We start from the raw sequence: 18,743 nt of genomic DNA on the forward strand, positions 1-18,743 counted from the left end.
TCTTTGTGGGTTTTATTCTCGGTAGTTGCGACAGGGAGAGGTAGTTGAAAAAGCAGACACAGAGCCTTTCTCCGTGTTCCCCTTCCCGTTGTCCTGTGCTCCGGGCCTCCCCCTCTGCCCCCTGGTGAGAAGGGACGTGGAATGTTGCAGAGGGGAAATGTAGTGTGAAGTGTGTGCTGACAGAGAGGTACAGAAGCACAGCATGTGCTGCCCCAGAGCCCCACAGGAGGGAAACTATGTGGTGCGGGTCTGTGTATGTGCAGCATGTGTTGTATACATCTGCTAGTTTCTTGTGGGGGGGGGCATGTGATGGTCATTTGATCAAAAGTGTGATATTTTTGCCCACCACCCCAACATGGATGTAGATATGAATTCGATCTACAGCATCAGGGGTGGAAGAATAAACCAATTGTCCCATGATGTGCTAAGGCTATTTTTAAAGGAATAGTTTCGCTTGGTAGCTTTCTTGCCGAGAGTGGGATGAAGATATCACGTCTGTACTGTAAATATGAAGCTACAGGCAAGAGCTAGCTTAGCTTAGCAGAAAAACACAGCTCACGAATTAACACAATCTGTATGGTTTGTTTAATCCATACATATGTGTTTAAAAAATTGATAATGACAACTATTATTTTATAAATACTACTCTCCTTTCAACATCTAGATGCAGTATAAACAAATTTGTTATTTTTGGGTCCAGGTGCCGACAGGTGGCAAAACGGGGCAGATGTTATCGTGGACTACAACACAGCAGATCCTCTTATCCGCTGGGACTCCTACCAGAACATCTGTGACGGTGAAGGTACAGTTATAACGCTGCATCAGTCACCACATGACTCACAAGACTTTCTGACAAAGCTATGGTCTGCCTAATGAATCAAAATATCAATGGCTGTTTTATGAAGGGAAGAAGTATGCAAAGGGGGTTATTTAGACATTAAATATTACTTTTCCACTGTACACACACACACACACACACAAGCTCTCTTTTCCTCTCAGGGAATTAACACGCAGTGTGACGGGTCCTGTGCTGCAGTGTGATTGCATTAACATGGGCGCACAGTCACCACTAACTTAGTTTGCGTTGCAAGCAGCGCTAGCGGGAGTTATTGCTCACAAGCGGGACTTGCAACCCAGGCGGGCAGGCCCTGTGGAGACGAGGCTTTTATTGTAGCGAGGGAAGGACAGGAAGCTGAACTTTACCTTCATGTTGCTGTGCGATGGGCAGTGTTGTTTCTGCATGAGGGATAGGGAGTGTTGTTGTATGTATACTGGGTTCGGAGGAAGAGCAATCGGTTCTCAAGTTCTTTTTTGTTGTTTCATCAAATGAATAGGCATGCTTTAACCATCCCACACACACACACACACACATATACACACTCTTAGTAACCCTTGCACAGACATACACACATAGACTCACACTCTGAGCCACCCTGTTGGGACGTCCCGTCCTGGCTGCGGTTGCTGCTCTCCACTCAACCACAGAATTCACAACAACCTCCCAGAATAGAGCGACGTGGTGGTAGCTTTATAACACAGATCCACCCTTTCCCAGGATTCATTGAGTGTTTTTATAAGCGACTTCCAGCTTGATGAAAATGAGCTGGCTTTTTTTTATTTTTCATTTTTCATTTTTCATTTAAAATACCCCAACACGTCCATATATAACTTTATGCACACCTCTGGGAATGCAATGAAAGAGCGAAACACTCACATTTAAGAAATCATCAAAGCCGAGCACAGATATTAACAGAGGAGGATTTTGTTTCCCCCCCCCCTCTTCTCTTGCCTTAATTCCAAAGCATTCATGTGGGATATTTACAGCCTTGCTTTCTCATGTAAACACTACATCTGAGACGGGAGACTGGGAGCTTTGTTGGAATTCTGCATCTACTTACCAGCAGTCCTCCGGCAGGCCCAGTTTGACTCCGAGAGGCTGTCACTCAGGGGCCGGTCGGGAGGAGGAAGTCTGAAGGACGCTTGCCACTGCAGTGCTACGGTTGTGAAAAGACAACCTCATTTACTTCAATGGCTTCCCTCCAACCACCGCTGAGAGTGTGTGCTTATCCCCACGTGTGAATGAAGCGTTGGGTTTTAAAGGATTGCTTTTTCCAGAAAGCTTGTTTACTTAAGTTTACTGTAGGTTGCCGTCTTTGTGTAAGCTCGGCCACACAGCTGCCGGCTGCGGAAATGAATATCCGATAGTGAATATTAAAACCGAGAAGTGCTGAATGGTAATCGCTCCCGTGAATTTTTGGTTTTCTTCCTACCTCTGGCAGTGTGTAGCCATGCAGACAGCTTGTGATATCTGGTTCTCTGCTTTCTGCTGCCTGCCTCAATGCATTTGCGTCGTCTTTCCAGAACCAGGTCTGGATCGTTCTCGGACCATGCTCTCATCTGTTTTCATAGGGTAGAATGTAACTCCAATGAAGACTGTTCACAGCCACAAACTTATCTAATATCTCAATCATACAATAGAATAGAAAACACAACGCAAAAAAAGAAACGGGGGACTTAATCAGACCAGACTAAGACCACCAATTCACGGTCAAACATAATCTAATATTTTGGGACCACAAAAACAGTTACAGTTATAAAAATGGCCATTTCCTTTTTCAAGAGGTCACTACAGAAAACCCTCCAACCGAGGACAACTGTACTGCTGCTGTTAATGAAAAAAACCGTACCGAGCAACTGATTAGCTGCAACCCAGCTCCCGTATACAAGTATTGTGCTGCCCGTGTCATACCACACACTTTACTTGAAATGTAAGAAAAGTTGCAAAAAAATAATTGAGAAAACAACCTAAGTCTTTGGATTACCCAGATTAACTGAGATGTTGCTTCTGCAAGGAAATGCTTTGTGGTTTTCTAATGTTTATTTACCTTCGTGCTATTGACGTATCTCAAAATGTCTGCATGGCAAGACACCACCAGGGGTATGTGAGAAAACGTTTAACGCAGTTTAACTCCTCCACAATGGAGCTTACCCTCCATATGAGTGTTTATTCTGCAGTCTACCCACAAGAGGCACATGTAGAAGCTCTGGGCAGATGATCATCATTATGCTTTTTGACTCACGGTTGTGGCATTCAGAAGGTGCGGGATAGTAGGTAGTAACTGAGAAGGAATGGGACTGGGTTGGGTAATTGCATATCCATACACAACCAGACCTCCTCCTGTGAGAGCAGCTTGAGGAACGGTTCTGGTTTCACCGCTCTCTGCACTGTAATTGGTGGATTATTCGGGGACTGGCCACACCACAACAGCCAACATGATGAATGCTGGATATAAAGGGTTTGACTGATTTTCTTAAGTCGGGAACACACTCGGTTAACCATGCAATGGGAGTGTAATCCCGATAGGTGAAACAGCTTCTTTTTTCTTTTTCTTTTTTTTTTTACAATTGCCGAACCCCACAATTGAGTTTCGGGCACATCTGTTTCTCGCCGATATTGTTCATGAGAACGGCAGGCGTGCAATTTCATGACACACAAAGAGGGAGAGGAAAAACAACTCGGCTTCTGCTTCTCCGAGCTTCAAGTAGAAGGCAGGGATTGATTTAATTAAAACGTGTCTTTTTACAGAGTAAAGAAAAGTCTGAAGCTGCAGGAATGTGGTCTCTCTGATCCTCTCCAGGCCGCCCTTTCTTTCTTTCTTTCTTTCTTTTCTTTTCTTTTCTTCTCTCCTCCCGTCTCTCCCCAGTGGGGTAGTCCCCTAATGTAGGACAAGAGGTCGGGTTACGGCTCTCCTCCAGCCTGCCTCCACACCTAAGCCCCGCCTCACTTGTTTACATTCCTCTGCCCTTATTTGGAGATCTCAAGGCCCCCCCCATTGCGTGGAGTGCAAGCACTCTCACCTTCTCAGCAGAGGAAGAAAGCAAGGGGCCAACTTCTTGGTGCTCTCTTGATTTGACCCCTTACCATTATCTGCTGGTTAAAAGCCATGTCCGCTCTCGTGTGCCTGCGTTGCCTCTTCTCCCCTGTGAGTTTTGTTTTCCCCGAGACTGGGATTGTCTTGTGTGCTTACCTGGCAGTGGAAGCGGAGGTAAGAGATTTTTTTTTTTTCTGCTTCTTGAGACAGATGGGTGGCCGCGAGGGGGAGGGAAAGGAAAAAGGGAGGCAGCACGATGACAGGGGTGACAGAGTGAGATGAAGAGGGGCCTGCATTGAGGGGGGAAAAGGGGGAAACATCTGTCTCGAAAGCTGCTTGCACCTTGCCAGTAGGAATGTTACGAGAGGGATTTGTTGGGGAAAACTCCCAGGCGGAACTGACCTGCATGGAGGCCTGAGCCGAGGCTGCTCAAGGCCGGATGCAGGTTCAACTAGCATGTGAGCAATGGAAGGGGGGGGGGCAAGCCATACATACAGCAGCTTTTGGAGAGGAGGAGGGAGCTTTTATCATGTGTGTCTGGTATTCAGATCCTCCAGTCATGGTTTGACTGAAAGGCAAGTACTTAAGGCGGCACATTGAGGGAGAATCGCTGGAGTCATGTTCTAGCTCTCTATTGTTGAGGAGAGAGTGACAGCGAGGCACACTTCTCCTCCGGCCCTCATTTTGCGTAAGTAAAAGGCTTGACTTGATTTTTGTTGTTGTTTTTTTTTTATTCTGTGATGGATTCGACTCTTACTTGCGAAAGTGATTAAGGAGGTTGTTTGGACATATGCTGAGGGGGGGTCAAGGGGCAGGCGAGAGGGAGTAGGGTGGCTCAATCACGGCAGGGTGAGGAATGCAAGGGGTCAGACGCTGAGGATCCACAGCCGCCTGAAGAACTTAACATCTATTATATAACCCGAGCATGAGAAAAACCCCTTTTGTCTGCGGCGCGCGCTGCATACACTAGCACCGTGGCAGTTCACTTCGAAGACTGGTGGGGAGTTGTCAGGGCAGAATGAGTGGAATGTCTTTGGAATAAACTCTGATTAGAATCTCAAAAAGAGGGATATAAACATTTTGGGTGATTTTTGTTCTGACACATCCTAATTAGGTGATCTGCTCCACATGTTGATTCACATGTTTCTTCTCTGTCAGTGTGTTATTATCCTAGTTATTTGCAGTCTTGATGTTTGCTCTGTATTGTCTGGAATGTTGTCTTCGTCAGGTGAGGTGTGATTGAGCTTTGTCCAGAACAGATTCTGAATGACGGGAGTTTTTGTGGGCTGACAGGACCGTGCATGCTGACGGAGTGTGGTTTTTGTGCCGCTTGTGTTCGTCTGCGTGAGTCCCCCCCCCCCCCCCCGCTGCTCTCTGTGTGTGTCTCTTCTGTGTTCGTGTGCCCATGCCAGCTGACCGTATGAAGCGCTTCTTCTATTTTTGCAGCGCCCCGCTCTCAAGGCCTAACCCGGGACAAAGCGGTGAACAAGAGAAGCCCCGGCGGAGGAGAGGCGACGCTGGGCAGAGGGGCCCGCACCACCTCCGCCACCTCCAGCCCCGACCACAGCGACCACGCCCTCTCCGTCAGCAGTGACTCGGGCCTGTCCAGCACTTCTCTGTGGGCAGACAGACCCGCACCTGCCCCTGCCACCAACATCACCACCACTACCACCACCTCCACCACCACCAACACCACCACCATCCGGCCTAACCAGGGCCCCAGCCAGCAGGAAAAGGTCCAGCTGAAGCGCCTTTTAAGTGGCTTCGGTCTCGAGGACTCCTTACTGGGGGAGATGGGTGATCAAGGGCCCAGAGTGGTCATCCAGCAGATAGTCCCGGCGCAAGTGCACACCAACGGAGACCCCAGACCCCGAGAGAGGGAAACGGACATCCTGGACGATGAGGTCATCACGGGTCACGATCTGCACAGCGTGGACAGCTTAGGGACCTTGTCGTCCTCCTGCCACAAGAGCAGCCAGAACTCCCTGCTGTCGGACGGCTTCGGGAGTCCCGGAGGAGAGGAGCAGCAGCAGCAGCAGCAGCAGAGCCAAAACCAGCACCACCTCCACCACCCGGCACCCCCTCCCACGGAGGAGTTCGAGAGGGCCTACGCTGAGGCCGGAAGGGGCTGCCTGAGCTCCAGGAGCAACTCCGTGGCCTCCGCTAATCCCAGCAGTGCTCCCACGGCCAAGCAGCACGTCTACAGGCAGGGCAGCTATTCCACGCAGTCCTGGGTCCGCCAGCAGCAGTTGGTCGCCGCGCAGCAGTTTATCTACATGCCCGAGGACGGGAACGACACGGAGAGGTACCCAGGGAACAAGCAAGGGAGCAGTTCACCCAAGGCCGGCCTGCCCACTGAGCCCCAGGGCCCCGCAAGGGACATGACGACGGACTCTTTGAGGAGCGCGCCACCGCACAAGGAGCAGGCAACGGTCAACAACAACAACAACCACCACCAGCGTGACGAGGAGTTCAAGTCCCTGACGATGGACATCGATAACTCCATCGACCAGCTCAACCAGCTGATCATGGACCTGGATCCCACATTTGTGCCGGTTCCCAGCCACAGCGGCTCCCTCAAGAGGAACGGCGGGACGCGCACGAACGGCTCGGTCTCCAAGTGCCCGAACGGCATCGATCTCAGATTCAGCGATAATAACGCCGCAACAGCCCTGAAAAACACACAGCAGACAGGTAAGACAGTCTGGGTGTGGTGGTGGTTGTGGTGGTGGTGATGATGATGATGTGGTGTGGAAGCCCAGTCGTGAAACACATGTGAAACATGTGTGTCGGGCCATTATGAAACCAGAGGAGATGTTTTTGCTAGAACCATCTAATAAACATAATCAACAGCTTTAATTAACGTGCTCGGAGCATTTCCAAACGGCCCTCTCCAACAGCATCTGCCTTTCTCCTCCATTCAACGACAGAGTTAACTTCACAAAAGCACTCCTCCTCTCCCTCTCCCACCTCACGTGTTTTAGTGGCAGAAATAGCAGGGCTGTTGCCAGCTTTTCAGATGTTTTCAGTGTGAATCTTGGGGGGGGGTAGAGCGCCGTCCAGACTTGTCTGTGCAGTTATCTGAGTGGAGGATCAGTACGGTGCACGGAGAGAGGGAGAGCAGCTGTCACCGACCTGAACATCGCCGTCTCTCTGTGTTTGATTGGTAGATGATTGCATTCTGAGGCGCATGGATATTTACTAAATCACAGTGTTTCCCTCAGACTGTCCCACTGCTTAGCTCTTTCATTAGACGTTAGTCATCTCTAATAGATGCTCTCCGTTTCGTCGTCCCGCGTTCGTCACACTTTCGTCTGTCCAGCTCTTAGCGGTGATGCGTTCTTATATACATTTTCTCATTTGACTGTTGTTGTTGTTGTTGTGTCTGTCGCGCAGACGGAGGTTATGCAACGTAGTAAACATCCACCAAGTAATAGTTTCCACTTTGTTCATGTTGAAACTGATTCCAGGACAGATCCCGGGAGGCTATTCTATGATCTTAAAACACTGTTTCAGTCACTGCGTGTGCGCTTCTACCAATAAGCTGTACAATTTCGTAGAAATGAGCAAGATTACAAAATGCCTCTCTCTCCGATGCTACAGAGAATAGACCCTTTTCAGATTTGGCTCACTCCTACAGGTTATCAGGTTTGGTGCTATTGGCTTGAACATTCACACTAGATGCAATGAAACGGTCTTTTTCTTTCTTTGGCTGAGAACCAGCGAAGCAGAGAAAATGCACAAAGCTGCGTGGATGCTATAGCAGTGTTTGAATCACACCGTGCATGTGGTTGCAGGGGGGCACAAGATGGGGAGGCCTGAGGAATTTCCAAGAGAGGAACAAGTGAGGCCGGAGGCAATGCTTTTTCCATTCGCATCCAAAGGCATACCTGTCTGTGCATATCAAGCACAGAGAAGCGTCCTTCCATGAAACAAACGCCAAAGGCAATAACTTGTTTTGCTCATTGGCAGATAACCGGCAGGAAGTACGGGATTGTTGTTAATGTTGACTTTTATCCGTTTGCTCAGAGTCAGTCTGCCTGGCTGTGTTGCAGCATGAAGTGATTTATCGCGAGGGAAAGCTGGTTGGATTATATTGAGTGGCGCAAGTTACAGTATCCGTGTAACGAGACCAGTCACGCTTTTCCTGCCCGTCTCGTCACGTCATTGCACCACGCCTCCCATCTTGTTATTGTTTTTACTGTAAAAAAGGAAAGAAACAGAGAAGATGGAGGTAGAGGAGGAAGTATTACAGTATTTAAGATGTGTCAGGGGGGCTGGGACTGACATCGAGCAACTGATGAGAGGGGACAAATTCAGGAAGGTCGGGGATGCTCTAAAAGTAAAGCTTGCAGGAGAATTTGGTGCATCGCAAAGTTCTTCATCTTCTTTATATCTTATATGTTAATGTCAGTATTCACTTGATGAATTATTGTGCTATTTTTATGATGTTGGATCAAATAGAGTGCTGCAGGGACGTCATATGTTTGTATGTCAACCCCAGAGCCTTGGTTTCCTCTCTAAAGAGCCAATGGGATTTTTCCATTGGATTTTTGGATTATTGCAGAATATAAGCTCTGTGGCAAACACAAGTTTTTGATGCTTACACTTTTCGTGCAGCAAGTAATAAGCTAACGCTAGGCTAGAAACAAACTACCGCGGTCGCATTTAGCCACAGCTAGCTTTTTTTAGGACATGTAAAATCTTCAAAATTCACGAGAGTATTTACTGACATATTTTAATTCGTGGAACAAAATGGAAAAAATCTCTTAAGCTTGTGCTAAACACAGACCTTATTTTAGGCATCAAACCGAAAACACTTTGACTTTGAGACGAGGGGACCGGAACTCATTTCCAGGCTTTAGGACTCATTCCTGCTGCACTTGAATGTCCCAGTGTACGAGTCCTCTTTAGTATGGATGAGCGTTGTGGATCGATTCGTCTGTTAGTGTATGTACTTTTGTAACGCCATATTATAATAAAGTACATTTAAAATTCAAGTGAGAAATAATGTCTAGCTAAGGTAACCATATGGGAATGTTTTTTTGTCAATATAGCCTTAAAGTCATCCTGCTCATTGATTTGCAACAACCCGACACAACTAGGGACCTCAAAGAAGAGCCGCCTCAGGGGAAATAGCCAAATCTATGTTGCCTCACATTACTGTGTTTATCCTCATATTGCCCGACTCTACTCTTCAGGGTATATTAGGGGACAGAAAAGATGGCGGTGAAAGTGTGTCATTGGAGAGAAAGAAGGTCTCCCACTATTCAGACCCATTGCTCGAATGTTTCTCGTGCCTCTAGTACACTGATGCATTTAATGAAAGAGAAAGGGAAAAAAAGAACACGGACAAGTATGTATGTCAGTGTCACCCAGACTCAGTGAGTAATGATCCCCGGCATTAGCCCCTCTGCACCATTAGCATTCTTTAGGGCTGAGAGGTCGGAGCTCGCTGGGAGGGCTCAAATTAACACCCTGGTGCTGAGTGGCAACACTCTTCAGAGTTGTCACAACATTGACCCCCCCCCCCCCCCCCCACACACACACACACACACACACACACACACACACACTCACTCCAGCCAGACCTCCTGGCATTCCTCAGCTGTCCTCTCAAAACATGGTTGTAGGCAGTAGCCCCATGGTCACTTTATGGACTTGATGGGCTGAATTCAAATGTCATCATTCCCAAACCTTTTACAGAGAGTTGCCGTCAAAGTCGGTATTCAATAGTACCGACTAGAGGAAGATGCAGTTTTGGAAAAAAACATGTAATACTTCCCTAAAAGGTACCAACGGTTGGAGCGCTGGTATTTTTTATGTGAGTGTTATTTTTTTTAAATGTACTTTGCTTCCCTGAAGTCAGCGATGCCTGTTTACCTGCTAATATTAATGATCTGGTTGCTGCTGTCTACTTGTGTGTATCCAGCTGTCCAGTCCAGTGACGGACGGGCGGGCGTCACGCGGATCCTGAGTCGCCAAGGAAATGATGTCACGGATCAACCGGGCTTCTGTTCCTCAGGGTGGGGTGTGACGGAGGAGTACAGGGGCCAGCGGAAGTTCTCCCCCTGCGTGCCACAGTCCCAGGTAAGTGCAGCACATGAGCACAGTGTGCAACGAGCCCCTTCCCACCTCATGGATCGTTCTGTTCTGTTCTGGTTGGTTACATGTTTGTAAGTGTGTGTTGTTTGCCTGCAGCACCCCATGTTGTACAGGACCGACAGTGCGGACTACAGGGCCCAGGGCCCGGAGATGGACAGCGGGGTCGAGGCTGGGAGTGACATGGCTCCGCCCACTCCCGCCTTCCCCATCTCTCCACCAACACCTTATGGTAAGTGACGGAGTTTGCAAGTGCTTGCGACCAGCTTTCTTTGTCCCGTTTAATTAAATGTTCCCATCCTCGTCTCCTTTGTGTTTTGTTTTTTTTACAGTGAAAAATATGTCGGAATTGACTCACCTCAGGCAAACGCCATCTCCCAGCATGCAGTCTTATGGAGGCTACAGAATGGACCACGGTGGGTGCAAATCTCTACTAAACGCCAACTGAGCGCAAACGTATGAATCTATTATGGAGATTCTTCAAGCTGAGGGAAGAAAAAGTGGTCAGTGTTCGAGAATAGACGCTGGAAAACAGAACCATGGTATAAAAAACAATTCCCAGTATAATTTCATGTTGTATATATATAAAATGCAGAAATGTCAGTCCATTGTGATCTAAAAATATGGATCTTTTGACCTTTTTCTGAGCCTATGGATTTGAGGCACTTTATCATAGGAAGATAAACAGTTCACCAAGTTGCTGCGAAGAACTAAACACAACCCATTAAGACTGTTTTTCTTTGTGCAAACGCTCTTAACGTCAGCTTGTATTTTTCCATTGAACCAATTAAAGATAGTGAGTGACAAAAATGCAGGCAGTGAGTAGGAGCTAATTGCAAGAGTCTTCTTTCATGTCTGCCCTGCGACTGCATGTGTGTGGATCCACTATCTCATTAGAGCGTCGCTATTTCAGGTCCCTCTGGCTTTACCTGATAATAATGACATTGTTGTTTGTGGAATTTTGAGAGGTTTTGAGACTTGAGGCCCGAAAACAAAGACGTCTCATAAATGTTGAAAGGAGGGAGATTCCTAACCAGTCTGTGCCCTGCATGTTTGGTTTTTTGGAGAATGTCTGTGTGGTTTTTAAAACATTTTTTTAGACATAACAGTGTTGATGTAAAGATTAAAACGGAGCCTTTTTTTTTTGTTTTTGTATGAGGTCGAACACACCCTGGCTATAAGATTGTCAGAAGATCCTTTCATGTTTTTTTATTGTTTAGGGATTTTTTGATCATAGAAGTAGCGGAGAAAACTGAAGTATATGTTGTGCCCCAAGCCGTTTAAATAATTCAAATTAAATCAAAAATAATTTTAATCAAATACAGCTGATAGCGCCGTCCCGACCAACCAGCTTTCCCTTAGATAAACACTGCTCGGTCTGTCGGCACTTTAGCCGTAGTTTGCACCGTTAATGCTGTTAGCGCTGTTAGCACTGTTAGCACTGTTAGCCGCGAGCCGCCGGCCCAGCCGTCGCCATGTTGAGAGCCTTTGAGAGTAAATAGAAATGCTTCCAACCTCGTATTAAGCAGCTTTAAGTTAGCTGTGTTTTATTTGGCATGTTTTGGGATCAGTGTTGTCACAGATGCACAAGATTGCACATGTTCAGGAACAACCCACATACTTTCATTTCCACTCTACTTTGACCTCCTGTGGACTTGTTTCCATGGATCTAGAGTTAGTCTAAAGGCTGGAGGGCCTGGGAGCAGGCTGGCGTCCCTGCTGTGCCTCTCGCTGCCTCAGACACCCGGGAAAGAATCGCCACATTCAGTCTCGCCACATCTCTATGGTTACTGTGGGTCAGGAGGCACGGCACAAAAAAAACAACACTTTGGTTCCCCCCCCCCATGAAAGTGTCTCCGTGCACACAGAAGGGAAATTTGGACAATAAGAAAAAAAGCAACTCTTTCCGCTTTGCACCTCTCATTCCTGTGAGAGTAACCCAGAGAGAAGCCAGATCCGGAGCCGTTGGTGGCTCCAGGCTTTGGCTGATTTGAAATAAAAGCTTTTAGATAATTATGTCAGAGGGCTTTTAATTTCTAGCTGCAACGGAGTCAGATTTGTTGACTCGGTGGGTTGTGGCAGAGGGTAATTGGTGAGTGGTTTTATGTGGATTGATGGCCATGCGGACAGTTTTTATTTAATTTCAACTCCAATATTGATTGTTTGTTACTGGAAAGAACCCAGAGCTCTCCCCAAAAGAGTTGCTGCCATATCGCACAGTTCTGCTCGTTACAGCCAGCTGATTTTCATTTGTTTTGGGTTGATTTTTGTTTTAGATTCAATGTATTTGTGTTCCTTTTCATTGAATTCAGCATTATGAAAACAAAACCAGCGCTTGACGACGTGAATGTGATCTGTAAATGTGCTTGAATTTGTATTTCTGGTTTTGTTTTCTCGTACACAGAACCCCGAGGATATTCAGAGATGATCAGTCATGTTGGAGGCGATGGTTTACCAGACTCCTCCATCAACTGCCACAGGACGCTAAGTGCTACACAATCTGCCTCTATTGTTGGGACCCTTCAGTGGACAGACAGGTACAGATCTGCCCTACGCAGAACCTTTAAGCTTCACCGAACATTGTTTTTAGTGCCAGAGGATAGAATTTCCCAAAGAAACTTCAGACTGGTGTTGATTTCCAGTGGGATCGAGAGTATTTGCAGCACTTTTACATGAATTACTGTACAATCTGCAAGTCATCTGCTTCAGAGCTAACCCCAGTGATGTCAACAATGAGGCCCAACCTATTTGCATGTTTTCATGCAGAATTCTTCACGTTTTTAAGATGAGTGGAAACGCTAGAAATTTGGGGGAAATATTGCACATTTTTACTCGTGGCTCAGGTGGAACGGTTTGGTGTATTAATAAAAACAAGATGTGAGAAAGTGCAGTGGAAGCAGACTTAGCGAATGAATAATGAAGCATGTGACTTAAAGGTCACCTGACAGTAAAGAGACGGCCGATTGGGACATCCGATCTGTGTGGAGAGACTGTAATGTTCCTCAAAGGAATACATGAAATAAACATAAATGCAATATTTCTTTCACATTTTCCAGGTTTTAATTTGAGATTTGACTGGCGCTCTTCCTCTTAGTTATCTTCTTCTTCAATAGTTTTGATGGTACCTGATGAAAGTGCCACCAACTTTATCGCCCAGCTACTAATATTCTCAAAAACAATAGTGGATGGAAACGCTCATTAATTTGCATTTTCCTTTGCAGATTTTCCTGGAATATTTAGTTGAACTTTGTTCCACATTAGAATGCAAACTTGACTTATGTCAATATACTATATGTTTATTACCTTTTATTTTTTTCTGTTATTCAAAGTTCCTCCACGAGCCAGTCCTGGCCAGAGCATCCAGTCCTGACCCGCCACTCGTCTCTGAGCAGCTATCCCTCGACCAGACAACCGCCGCCGCACTCCATGCCACTGGACTATGGCCACCACTCTCCTCCCTTGCACCACCCCCACATCCACCCAGCCCCCAACGCCCACAGCTCTCCTCGGAGCAGCCAGCGGAACTGCACGGCCCGCTACGTTCTCAGCCGTAGTCCAGCCCAAAGCTTCGACGAGCAGGACCACCCGGGTGTCGGGTACGGCGCGGACTGTCCCAACGCCGCCTCCAATCTGCTGGGAAACGGAGGCACGGACAGGGAACTTTTGACCTCCGTAAACGGGCGGAGCCAGTCACAGCTGCTCCAGATGCAGCCCCCGCTTCTGCCTGAGAAGAAGAGGGCGTCCGATGGGGAGCATTCGCTGGGAACGGCTTCTCCGGCCCTCAGCGGGTTCTCGAGTCCACACAGTGGGAGTTCCCTGAGTATTCCCTTCCCCAACGTTTTGCCAGACCTTTCAGCCCAGACGCTGGGCACAGCTTCACCTCTGCCAGGTGAGCCGCGGCCCCCCCCCCTTACGAAGCTAACACCATCACTGCTGTCACATGGCTTGATAACCCCCACACAAATGAAGCAGACAAATGAAGCATGTACTGATTATTTTGCGTAATAATTCTGTTTTACAGATGTGCTGGCTGGCAAGCAGGTTACTGTAAAATTTGTGCAGGACACATCAAAATTCTGGTACAAGGCAGATATCTCAAGGGATCAAGGTACGCTTCCAGTGTCCACTTTTGTGCCAAAATAATAAAAGAAAGGAAACTTTTCACAGAGCTACAGAGCCGACTCACAATGATGTTTCTCTTCACTCAGCCATTTTGGTCCTGAAGGACAAGGAGCCGGGTTGCTTCATCGTGCGGGACAGCCATTCCTTCAGGGGGGCTTATGGGCTGGCGATGAAGGTGGCTACTCCTCCGCCCTCAGTCCTCCAACAAACCAAGAAAGGTACAGTAACTTTTGATGGGAATCGTTGGTTTATACAAATTTGGTTTGAAAATAAGACCCAGGTTCATTGTTTGTGTATCTTTTCTGAATTTTTTTTCTCTCTTGAAATAATGTTTTGGAAAAATACACGTATTTGCTGGCTTCCAATGAGAAGATAGAAACCAGCGTGTGTTAAGTATAGAGCTGAAGGCAGGATGCGGTTAGCCTAGCTTAGCATAAAGACTGGAAGCTAGGGGGAAGCGGCTAACCTTTCTCTGACAAAATTCAAAAATATCTACATGCCTACAGAGTCTGCAGAAAGATAAAGTTGATGGCTCTTTCTGTTATCATGAAGAAGATATCCTGTCACAGATTGGTCCGGTAGTACAGATTCCCTGGGAATCAGCCATCGCACACAAAGCCGTCTACAGTTACAGCCCCACTGTGCTCACCTTCATGCTGGAATATGAGAGTGTGTTTTGTGTGTGTGTGTGAGTGTGAGTGAGAGCTCGTCGCCGCGTTTCTCTCCCGGGCATCATCGAAGCCGAACAGACCCCATTTTGCCCTGATAGCCTGTTGTTCAGCTAATGTTTCAGCCCCTAACAAAAGATGTGCCTGGTCCATAAGCCAACTCTGATCCCAGAGCCTTCTCCTGGGGAAGCGGTCTGCCCCACATAACTCTGTCTGATATGGACGTAACACATCCAGGGACTGGGGTCAAAATGGTAGTGTGTTTGTTTAGCATATTCAGGAAATAGGATTTTTTATTTTTTTTTAGAAATAAAACAACGTCTCTCTAGGAATCTGGCCATGTTTCAACATGAAAACAAAGGCTGACTGAGTGATGATTCACACATCATGTTTTTGTTATTCAGAGAAGGGGCCAGAGGACATTAAATCACACACTGTGTGTGTCAGAAACGAGTTGGGAATGTTTACTATATTCCATCGAGGATGCTCTTCCTGGACCAGCCCACCCCGGCGCCCGACCCTTTAATTTCACCGCCCACTCACACCTGTCCTTTTGTTTGCCTTCAGCCTTACGCAGTCCAACGGGCACCTGTGTGTGCGGTGACGTCGCGACGCGGCCCTTCTCCACACTTTCGGCTTAGAGTATTGTGGCTCCTCAGAAGTGTGAAACTCAACCCACCTTAAGGAGCGGGGCCTTTCTCCGAGCCTTTGTGTCGAGACATTCCTCACGTAAACTCCTCCTGCCCCCTCGCAGGCGCTTCTGTTGAATCCTAATCCCATTAATCTCCGGGGAGACTGAATGTGGCGATTTAACATGTTTTGGGTTACACTTCGGGGCGGGGGAAATTACATGCTGCACTGAGATAAATGCTTGGGGCCGTTATTTAGGTCAGAGTAAATCTAGGGTGTACGACGGAGGACAGTTTTGCTCAAACGGAGGAATTGATCATCTGCTGTTATCTCTTTCTGTCTCTTCTCTCTGTGCTTTTTGCAAGCAGGGGGCGATCTAGCCAATGAACTGGTGCGCCACTTCCTGATTGAGTGCACACAGAAAGGAGTGCGGTTGAAGGGTTGCCCCAATGAGCCCTATTTTGGTGAGTACCTACTCTGTTAAGACTTCTCCCTTCACAGCTGGTTAACAACAGGGACACCGTCTGGCTGTTTGGCTGCACCTCACGAAGTGCAGGACTTCACACACCACACTGCCCTCTGTTGGTGTGCAGCGCGTTGTACCACTGTCTGCTGGTTGTCTGCATCTTAATGTGACACAGGAATGCACCTAGCACTCGATCCACGGCCTGCTGTTACATGCTTACATCTGTCCTTCTTAACCAGATTAATGGTATTTTCAACCTCCCCTGACCTGTAGTTGCATTTTTTTTTTATGTTTCTATTGGTAATAGCTTTACATCGTATGTTCCTTTCCTCTTTTTTTTTTTTTTTTAGCTATCCAGTATATAAACACTACCGTTCAAAGTTTTGGAGTCATCTTCTATATTGATGATCTTCTCCTTTCCCTTAACGATGACTATTATTAACGGAGACAAAAAAAGTATTATTCAGACACCAAATGTGTTATTTACATTTGAAATAGTTTTGTCCCCAAATGATGAAGAATTCAATTATTAAAACCTACATTTAGTCGATTTCTCCACAGTGTTACATGCACAGGGGAGAATACTGTTTTAAACAATTCAGTGTGCACTTGACACTGAAACAGGAAGCTGTTCCTATTTAAATCTACAGACATTTTAATGCTAAACCCATCTTACAAAATCGTAAAGTGGACTTCTTACAACCTAACACATTTATATGTCGATAACAATGCAATCAGACAATCAGAAATGTTGTGGTTTACTCACAGAAATTGATGCGACAATAAAGCCTCACGAGATCTCACTGTAGTATTGATTTGATATCTTGTTGTTTTGCAGGAAGCTTAACCGCGCTGGTCTGCCAACATTCAATCACCCCCTTGGCCCTGCCCTGCCAACTCATCATACCTGACAGAGGTAAGTGCTCCACACGCAGTCACAGACCTGATTTAAAAGATAAACATTATTTAGGTTTTGTGGCCTCCCATATGTCTGTTTAGCTTGTCTGGCCTGTTTAGTCACTTTCTTTGTTCACGGAGACGTTTTTTGCTTTTCTGTGTTCATAGATCCTCTTGAAGATGTTGTGGAGACGACCTCGCAGTCGGTCACCAACTCCGCGGCCGAGTTGCTAAAACAGGGTGCAGGTAATCAGGCGTCTAAGATCACTCGCTCTGAATAGACATCACGACAGAGCAATGGCACAAAAACAGTGTTCAGTGGCGCGGATCCACACGTTTTGTCCTTGCCCTGTTATTACGGACCTTGCCACTGAAGGCACTTGCTCGACCATTATTTGCAGTCATAATCCGAGTGTATTTTGAATCTGCTGATTTGTTCCCGCAGCCTGTAATGTGTGGTACCTGGGCTCCGTGGAGATGGAGTCGCTAACAGGCGTCCAGGCGGTGCAGAAAGCCACCAGTATGTCTCTGAGCTCCAGCTCTCCACCGACCTCCACCGTAGTTCACTTCAAGGTGTCCTCCCAGGGGATCACCCTCACTGACAACCAGAGGAAGTGAGTGCCACGCAAGGCATATTCACACCATACACACATGCGGAGATGGTTTTTTTCCTCACAATAATCACTCCCCCTGTCTTTTTTTTTTAGGCTGTTCTTCAGGAGGCATTACAATGTCAATACCGTCATATTTTGTGCATTGGACCCTCAAGAAAGAAAGTGAGTATTGCTGATTAAAAGTTAGGCAAATCAGTTATTATGTGGGATGTCAAAATGTATGCCGTTTTCTTTTTTTTTTTTTACACGTTGTCACTGCTAATTTTGAACGTGCAGTTGGAAAGTTCTGCAAAGCCAATAACCATCCTCCCTTCACTGCTCACAGGTGGAAAAAAGATGGCTGCCATTCAGCAAAGTAAGTAGATGATGATTATTTTTGACATTGGTGCAACCAGGGCAGCATTAAAGCAGTTATTTTTAAAGGGAACTTGGTCACTTTGAGGCAGATGACAGTGTTTTTCTCCACCTCTGCAGGATCTTTGGCTTTGTGGCGAGGAAAACTGGCACTTCCATGGACAATGTGTGTCACCTGTTTGCAGAGCATGACCCTGAGCAGCCAGCCAGTGCCATCGTCAACTTTGTTTCCAAGGTGATGATTGGCTCGCAGAAGAGCAAGTAGGTCTGACTCGGGACTGAGCCGGTCGCCTGGGCAGACTTTTACTAGTAGGAAGAAGAAATAAAGACTGAAAGGCTGAACAAAGGACACAACGTAAAGACTGAAGATGGTGACGTTCTCCCTGGAGATTAACTGGATATTACGTACATAATGATCACTTACCAGGACATTTAATTACATCTTTCAGTAGAAACATGTAAATAACTTCTCTGCTGTTATTTTTCTTTCCTGTAAAATTGTAAAGTAAGAAAACAACAAAACTATAATAAAACCAACACAAATGTAATGTCTTATACCGTTAGATATATTCTTTTATGACACATAACACAAAGGCTGCATTTTTATGGACAAATCAAGAAAACCGTACCTTATTTCATGTTATCTTTTTCTAATATTTAACCAAAACAAACTTCATTTAAGGTATTATCCTTCTGTAAAGTTGTAGCCGATGTAGACGCGCCTCTGTGCTGCATCTGTCCACCGTGAGGTATTTGTTGTGGAGTTTAAAATGCAGAAAAGTGGCGCATCCAACATGTATAATTTGGATTAAGGACAGGCTACATCTCGTACAGGATTTTCCTATTTTATCTATGCAATGTAAATGTTTATTTTTTTAAACCATGGACATTTGTACATGCACGGCATGTATGTGGCTTCTCTGAATCTGTTAAATCATTTTTCTTCTTAAGATGTATGTGAATATGACCACTGTGTGTGTGTGTGTGTGTGTGTGTGTGTGTGTGTGTGTGTGTGTGT

The 18,743-nt window shown here is 46.4% G+C and overlaps 1 protein-coding gene across 1 annotated transcript; it reads left to right on the forward strand.

The window, feature by feature from the left end:
* Window positions 1-684: 684 nt before the first annotated feature.
* On the forward strand, window positions 685-18,725 carry LOC116377001 (tensin-3-like; the record flags this gene model as incomplete). The annotated part of the gene is made up of 16 exons (XM_031838519.1): window positions 685-802; window positions 5,319-6,566; window positions 9,805-9,962; window positions 10,074-10,206; window positions 10,307-10,390; window positions 12,379-12,511; window positions 13,304-13,863; window positions 13,996-14,082; window positions 14,183-14,314; window positions 15,763-15,858; window positions 16,699-16,776; window positions 16,926-17,003; window positions 17,203-17,371; window positions 17,465-17,533; window positions 17,697-17,726; window positions 17,846-18,725. Coding segments are annotated over 16 exons (3,318 nt in total), but the record flags the coding sequence as incomplete, so codon positions are not given.
* Between the last annotated feature and the right edge of the window lie 18 nt (window positions 18,726-18,743).

This window comes from Anarrhichthys ocellatus, unplaced genomic scaffold (genome assembly GCF_004355925.1).
Source record: "Anarrhichthys ocellatus isolate YVR2014 unplaced genomic scaffold, GSC_Weel_1.0 scaffold790, whole genome shotgun sequence".
Lineage (NCBI taxonomy): Eukaryota > Metazoa > Chordata > Actinopteri > Perciformes > Anarhichadidae > Anarrhichthys > Anarrhichthys ocellatus.